General features: G+C 26.9%; 1 protein-coding gene across 1 annotated transcript in view; it reads right to left on the bottom strand.

Annotated features, from left to right (window-relative positions):
• Positions 1-8,380, bottom strand: part of LOC100204754 (hamartin) — a 99,582-nt gene extending 91,202 nt beyond the window's left edge. The window contains exon 1 of the mRNA XM_065791121.1: positions 8,143-8,380. Coding sequence (XP_065647193.1) covers positions 8,143-8,355 — 213 coding nt within the window. The 5' untranslated portion in view covers positions 8,356-8,380. The remainder of the gene's footprint in view (positions 1-8,142) is intronic.
• Positions 8,381-8,585: the final 205 nt, after the last annotated feature.

Here is an 8,585-nt window from a genome sequence, read left to right on the forward strand (position 1 = left end):
GAGAGAAATCTATGTGAATAAGCCTTAAGATAAATTTAAAATTATCATGGTTCAAAAGCCTGATGCAGAAAATAAATGCAATGTAAGTTTGATCAGGATCGTTGCATGATTAGAACTACCTAAAAGAGACCAGGGAGAAACTGAATATAAGTTAAATTAAGAAAGAAACACTAAGAACAAAAATTTTGCCTAATGCTGGTTTATGGAAATTAAATTTAAAGTTTTTTTTTAGAAGATTCAAACCTAACTTCATAACAAACAAATAGGTTGATACATAAGTATATCTCCAGTATAACTATGTCAATATAGAAGTCATGTAACCCAATACAGGGCTCAATTTAACAGTCGGACATCGGACATTGTCCGGCTAAAACCTCAGGTTGTCCGATCAATTTAGAAAGTAATCGGACATTTTCACAGATGGGAATTACATTCTACAAAATAAAGCTTAGACAGGAATGGCATGCAATCGAACGCTATTGCTAACCATGCAAATGATTTTTTTTGGGGACAACTTGACCACGACTGTTTAGATGATTTAAATGTTTCAGAAATGCGCAGAAAAAAAACATTAACCTCAACTTAAGCTAGGAAAAAATAAATGAAGAAACTAAAAGAACAAGCAAAACAACTCCTTATAAAAAAGAAAATAAATTAGCTTTAAAATAAAACTAAAAAAACTCAAAGTTAAAATTACTTTTTGTTACGTTTTTAATTGAAAAAGAAAAAAATTACTTTAAAACTTATCTTTTAAAACGTTTAATAAAAGTTACGCAAAATGCTTTTACAAATTACTTCTATTTATTGTTTAATAAATGAACAAATTTATTTAATTTATTTAAAAGTGAAATTAAATTATTGAAAAGAAAAAAATATAACATTTTTTGCTGTAAAACATTTCTATCAAAAAGTTGCAAAAAATCGTAACTTTTACTCATTATATTAGTAAATCAAGTTAACAAAAAACAAACTTTTAAACAATTCTTTGTAAAAATAGAAACAAAAAAAAAAAATAAAGCAATTAATTCATGGGAAGACTTATTCATAATTTAAAGTAACTTAAAAAAAAAAATCTTTTAAAAGATTTTAGAAAGACATGGAAAAATAGTTTCAAACATTTAAATTTATAATAAAAAGTACATACTAAAAAAAAAATTTTAATATAACATCTAATTTACACATAATGAGTCTATTTTAAACAATCATTATAATTAATTTTTGATTTTATTTTAAGCCTTCACATAAAATAAAAACTTTAAAAAAGATCAATGATCAAAAGTTATTCTTAACAAAACGATAATTTTTATTGCGTTTAAATTGTTAAAACATCAAAACAGTCGTTGTCAAATTGTAAACAATAATAATATATAATATATAAGCATTGTCAGTTACAGCGTGAAAATATAAGTCAATCTAAAAAGACATACAATATTAAATTGAAACTATTTTATTAAAAAACGAAAACCTGCGATGAAATATTCTAAATAATAAGGAAAGAAACTACAATTTTACTAGACTAATGTTAAATAAACTGAATAACATGACAAAGATCTTGATTGCATAACTCGGTTCCGTAAAACGGTATAAATTATATTTTAAAAATTTGATCGGACACTGTCCGACCCAAACAAGTTTTGATCGGGACCTTTTAAAAAATTAAATTGTTTTGCAATATAACCTGATACATGCCCTACTTTCATGTAGGATTTGCTTTTTTAGGCTAGAAAAACGATAAGTTTGACATAATACCACCACTTGACTTTTAAGTCTTTTGTTTGAGAAAGTATTATAAAGTAACTTTTCTTCTACAGGAATTCACAAAACACCTGACCAATATGCACTCTGAAACTAAACTTAACTGTACTATGAATAACATAATCTAAACTAATTTACCTCTATGTATAGTTTTATAGTTATTATTTTCTTATTAGCAATGATTCCAATAGTCGCATGGCATGTGACTCATAGCCTGGCAGGGTTGCAAAAAAACTGTTTGTTTTTTTTGAAAAAAAAACAAAAATCATAGGTTTTTTTTAAAAAAAACTAAAAAACCATGGTTTATTTGGTTTAAATTAGGTTTTTATTTAAAAATGCCGTATTTAGTTATCCTTTTAAATTAAAAAAAAGCATAACACATACAGAATCACATACAGAATTCCAGCGAGTTTCAGTAGGAAGTGGTAAAAAAAAGTTCATCTGCTTAATTTATAAATTGCTCCAGCTTGATAACTATTTCTTATACATTTTATTATTTGTGTAACATGCTTGCTCACATTTTCAATGTTAAGATCATTTGATAAAAGATTCAGCATATGAGCAGCACACCCATCTTACAGAATCTATTGCTTCTCTTGCTAATTGTGTAAGATATTCACCAGTATGTGAATGACCAGATGTGTTGATTGTTTTTACTAAAATGTTAATTTTATCTGTAATTACAGAGATACAAACTATAGGTTCATTATGTACATTACTCCAGCCATCTAAAGACATGGCTACAATTTTCCCATTCAATACATTACATTTTTCAATTACTTCTGTGTAAATTCGAGTTCTATTAGGTAGAGTGTATCCTGGATGAAGCATATTGATAAATTTTTTAAATTCTTTGTATTCAACAGTTCTGAAGCTAGAGTTAGCACTGTAGATAAATCTACCAAGTTGCAGATCAAATAAATCTTTCTCTTTGAGGCTTGTTCGTGTGAAAAACTTATCAATTTTCAAATATTTATCAGCTGATGTTGAATTGGGCTGAGACTTTTTTATTTGTTGTTGTGATGTTGATGGTGAATTACCTTTAAAATGAAATTGCAGTTTATTGAATTATTCTAAGTTAATATGTCTATATGTGATAGTAATTTAAATATATATGTTTACAATTTAGAGAAAGTATAAAATTTAAAATGACAATGCAGTAACTTAATTACCTTCAAGAAGTTGTTGATCTTCAATTGACTCCATGATTTCATGGGGTTGTGATTACTCGCACTTTTTTATATGTTCATGCATCCCTTGAATTTGACCTTCCATTTCTTTTCTACACACATTACAAACTGCTCTACACCCCTTTCTTTCTGGAACAGTCATTCCTATATCTTTTAACCAAATCATAACACATTTGTGCCCAGTTTTTTTAAACATTTTTGTGGTATCAATAAATTATGTTAAAACTACTTATACTTTTGCTAAACATATAAATCTATATATTTCTTTTTGTTATTTCACCTCCCCAAGGCGCAGAAACAAGTTGAGCGCGGTACTACCTGGGACATGGTGGGGATTGAACTCGGAACCTCTCCCTTATAAAGTGAGTGCTCTAACACTACACCACTACTGCATTATATATATATATATATATATATATATATATATATATATATATATATATATATATATATATATATATATATATATATATATTGCTCTAGTGGTGTTTTGTTAGAGCACTCACTTTATAAGGGAGAGGTTATATATATGTGTATATATATATATATATATATGTGTGTATATATATATATATATATGTGTATATATGTGTATACATATATATGTGTATATATATATATGTATATATATATATATATAGAACCCTTAGATGTTGTCCGAAAGTTTTTTCCATATTTTGTTGACAAAAAATAAAAATTAAAATGCAAGACCGGAATTTTTTTTTTTTAATAATGATAGACTGCCTGCCCCAACCAAACCCTCAGTCGATGTAGCAGCACTCCCTTGCGGGTCAGGCTATTTGTCAGTCGATGTAGCAGCACTCCCTTGCGAGTCAGGCTATTTGTCAGTCGATGTAGCAGCACTCCCTTGCGAGTCAGGCTATTTGTCAGTCGATGTAGCAGCACTCCCTTGCGAGTCAGGCTATAAGATAGTCGATGTAGCAACACTCCACGCATGATTTACAGTAAAAAAAATAAAAATAAAAACATTATATTAAAAAAAATAAAAATAAAAACATTTTATTAAAAAAATTAAAATAAAAACACTGTTTATATTGTTAAAAACATTAAAAATGTTTTAAAAACATTCAGAATGTTTTTAAAAACATTCTGGTCAATTAAATTTGCGTTTTTGTGGTTTTTTTAAAAAACGATTAATTTGTTATTAAATTAATGGTTTTTACTTTCGTCCAACACGCAAATGTTGGACGAAAGTTAAAAGTAATTAAAAGTGACGTATATGTTGGCGTAAGAATCACTTTTTTTCTTCCGCTCTTCCCAAAGCCAACAAACTATAGATCTATACATATATATATATATATATATATATATATATATATATATATATATATATATATATATATATATATATATATATATATATACATATATATATATATATATATACACATATATATATCGTTATGAAAACTTCCTGATAAAATAAATTCATCAGGAAGCAATGCTTCTTGATGAACCTATAGAAGGAGAAACAGCCTATAGAAGTAAACAGATAAATAAGTGTTATTACTAATTTATTACTGCTCTGTTCTATAGGAATACTGAGGATTCTATTCTATGAAAAAAATAGAACAAAAATCATGGATTTAAAAAAAAATATCTATATTGAAGATTAGTTATATTTGTGAACATAGCCCTGTTTTAGTTTCCTGTTTTAAGTTCAAATCTTTTTTAAAAAACATTTGACTTAAAAAAACAATTTGGTTTAAACCAACACTTTTTTAATTGGTTTAAACCAATAGTTTAGGCCATTTGGCTAAAACCATGCAACCCTGCAGACTGGGCATATACTAATTATTGTAATAGGACAACTTTCTTATTTATTGTAAAACCAGGTTTGAAACTTTTGACTGCTCTTATATCTTCTCTTCATCTCCTGTTTCTTTGTTATTTATCCTCCACCACCTTTCCTTTATTTATGAGTCTTTAGTAACCATTTTGAATGATTAAAGACATTAAATTATATGCAAAACCAAAATATTTCAATCAATCATTGTTATGATAATATAAATTATTGCATGAGAACATAAACGTGTTAGTGAAATGGTATTAAGAATTGTTAATTAAATTCAATGAATCAAAACGTAAAGTTATATATTTTGGTAAAAAGAATCTAAGATATAAATATAAATTAAACAACTCTGTTTTAACTGAGACAACAATAAGACAACAATAGAAAAAGATCTTGGTTTTTTGTTTCAAATAATCTAGAGTGGAGTTATCATATTAATTCAGCTATTGGCAAAGCAAATTGAAAATTATGAGTGATAAAAAATCATTATAAAAATAATTTGTAGGCCCCTTTTTGGAACATAAAGCAATATTTTAGAATCCATATCGGGTTTTTTTTAGAAAATTAGAAAATTGGGTTGAACTACTACCAAAATTGGATTACTATTATATATCACCACCTTCAATAAAAGACATTGGATCTTGATTAGGCTTAGTGAATCAAGAACCAAATTATATCCAACTTCAAAAAATTATAGTCCCTTTAAAGTTTTAAGCAGTCTTAAATCCAAAACCTGTTGTATTAGACAAAACTTTATTCAACTCCTCAAAGAAACACATTATCAACAAAATAAAAGATCAGGTCAAAATAATTGACATCACCAAGAAAACTTGTTAAAGATAAGACTGAACAAATCTGGGTAGAGGTTATTCCTTAAACAAAAAGCATTGTAAATGTGAATTAGATATTTCAGCTTAATGCATGGACAGATGTAATAACCTTTTAGTATATTATAAACTGCTTAATCAATTATTAGGAGATAAAAATGAACTCTTCCTAGAACTTTGCAATGGAAGTTCATCATTTAACATTAACCATTAAAATTCTAGAAGTGAATGCTTCTTATCACCTGTAGAGAATATAGAATTTTTTTTTACCACACATACAATTTTTTTTTATCACGCATACATTTTCTTTTTTTGACAACTTGGTTACGGTTTTTTGCATATTTAGATAATTGTGCATTTAAAAAATGAGCTGAAAAAACCAAACTAATTTAAAGAGAAAATTAAAAATAATCAAACCATAAACTGAAAAGAGAAACAAACTTAACAAATGATAAAATAAATAAATGATAAACCAGAGAAAATAAAATCATTAAAATAATATATATTTCAATTTATCACTACATTTGTGTAGTGCTTTGATTAGGTATTTATTTTTATATTTTTGAAGCGCAACTGTTAGTTTAGTGTTGGATGAGGATTTCTTTTAACAGATAATATTCTTTAATGCTTTATTTGCTTAGTAGACAGAAATTATCAAAGTTTCAAATTTTTGAAGTTTTAAAGTAATAAGCTTAGATAAAATAATTTTTAAACTTTTCTATGAAGTGAAACACTTTTAAATTAAAAGACGTATATTAATTTTATGCTTTTATTTTTTCCGATTCATCTTTTTTTATTTTATCATTTGTTAAGTTTTTTATTTTTTTAGTTTAGTTTTGCCTTTTGTAATTTTTTTTTCTTTTGAGTTTACAGTTTGTTTATTTTTAATTTTATTTTAAATTTACATTTGTTTATTCAGAGCATTTTTTAAACGCTCTAATTTTCAAAACTTGCAAAGAGTTGCCAAGTTATCAAAACAAAATATAATTTGCATGTTCATACAAAGTGTGCAACCACACACCTCTCCTGAGAAGTCTGATATCCTTAATATAATAATCTTGGTGACATTAAAAATAATTAGACAATAACATTAGTCAGTAAATGATACTGATTACAATGCATTAGTGTCAGTGATAGTAAATAAATTCCAAAATGATAAGTATAACCCACACCAAATTTTTTACTCTTGGGAATACCAAAATGACTAGATAATTTCTGATGGGGTTATAGTATACAATGATAGATTTTTAATCCCACCCATTTTATGCAATAATTATTGGATGAACTACAAGATACTAAAAGTAAGAGATAAAAATGCTGCAAATGGTTTTGTTTCATGAACAAACTTGACAAAAATGGAATAAAGTTGTCAAACAAAAAAGAAGAATATAAACTTGATGGGTATGGAAACAAATCTGATAAGGCCTCAATAGAAAAATTATTACATAGGATTGGAATGGCTTTTGTAATCTTATCAATTTTTACTTACAATGCGTTTGATAAAATAACATTTAAGTTTAATTTGCTAAATTATATAACTTAGTAATTAATAAACAATTAGCACTCAGCCCACTAAAGAGTATGATCAATGACATCCAAATCTCAAGCTACTATTTTTTCTGATGCAGCTGAAACCCTAATGCACCTTATAACGAGCAACCGCTTACCAAATTCATATCCATGAAACACTTTTTAAATGCATATTCGCAAACTATTTAAAATGTGGCGTCAATTATTAGGTCATTGGCGATGATTTTGTTTTGTAAACGAGGCCACTTTTTGGGTGGAACAAAGTATACAAAACAAAATTAAGAACACCAGAATTAATTGCAAAAAGTTTTATGTGTTTACTTAAATTATTCATAACATTTAGAATACTGGAAGAAATATCAATACATGGAGGTCTTCAATTATCCACTGGTGAAACAAAAGATTTCTTAAAGCAACAACTCGTCATATTTCATCAACCCACCACTCATAACCTAAAAAAAGAGCTGAACTTGTAGTTAAAATAACAAAACATATCCAGGAAAATAATGTGGGCCCAAAAAGTGATTTTGATAACAACATTTTTGTGAGAACTATGTTTACATTTAGAAAACAAATACCAAATCCAATTTGTCAGTAATATTTGAGGCTAATATTTGGCTTTCTGAAGAAATGACAACAATATACATAGTTAGCAAAGAAAGAAATATTAAAAATAAGATAAGCAAAGACCTTTAAATCATTTCAAAAACATACACATTATCTTCCACCACTAAATGACAGAGATTAACATTATCACCACTGCTTTCATCAGCAGCTTCCACGCAACTACTGTCATCTTTCTAAAATTTTCATCAACAGACCCACCCCTAGCAGTTCCACTGTTTTAAAAACCAAAAATGGAGGAGATCAACTGTTAAAGAAATCAACAAAGCTGTGGATTCCATAGAAGTTCTATGAACCAGATTCTTGGAAATCTCTGACATTAGAAATAAATATCCGGACATTATAATATCAGTTATTCTGTAATGACTGTGTAGAAAAAATAAACTGCTGAAATGAAACTTACAACAGCTTGAGTATCATTGACACCAACTAAAACATCAACCAATCTTGGAGACTTTGTTTGAACATATGTGTCTACCAAAATACCAAGCAGTGCATTGTCGCGGGAACTGTAAAATTTTTCTTGTACAATAGCAACAAAATTCTTCACGACGTTTAAGTCATTAGACTCTAAATACTCTATAATCTCCTGTGCTTCAGCATTTACATTAGCCATTTGAATCAAGTTATTGAAAATTACTAAATAAATTTTTATGTATTTAAAAACTTTTCAACAATAATAATAATAAACATAATAAATAATAAATAAAATAAATAATAAAAATAAACTTATCAACAATAATATTAATGAATGTTTTGGGCTGAAAAAATTATAAACTTTTCATATTGATTTATTTAAAATAGTGTTATTAAATTTCTTTTTTTTTTTAATAATATATTATTTTA

This window comes from Hydra vulgaris, chromosome 02 (assembly GCF_038396675.1).
Source record: "Hydra vulgaris chromosome 02, alternate assembly HydraT2T_AEP".
Taxonomy (NCBI): domain Eukaryota; kingdom Metazoa; phylum Cnidaria; class Hydrozoa; order Anthoathecata; family Hydridae; genus Hydra; species Hydra vulgaris.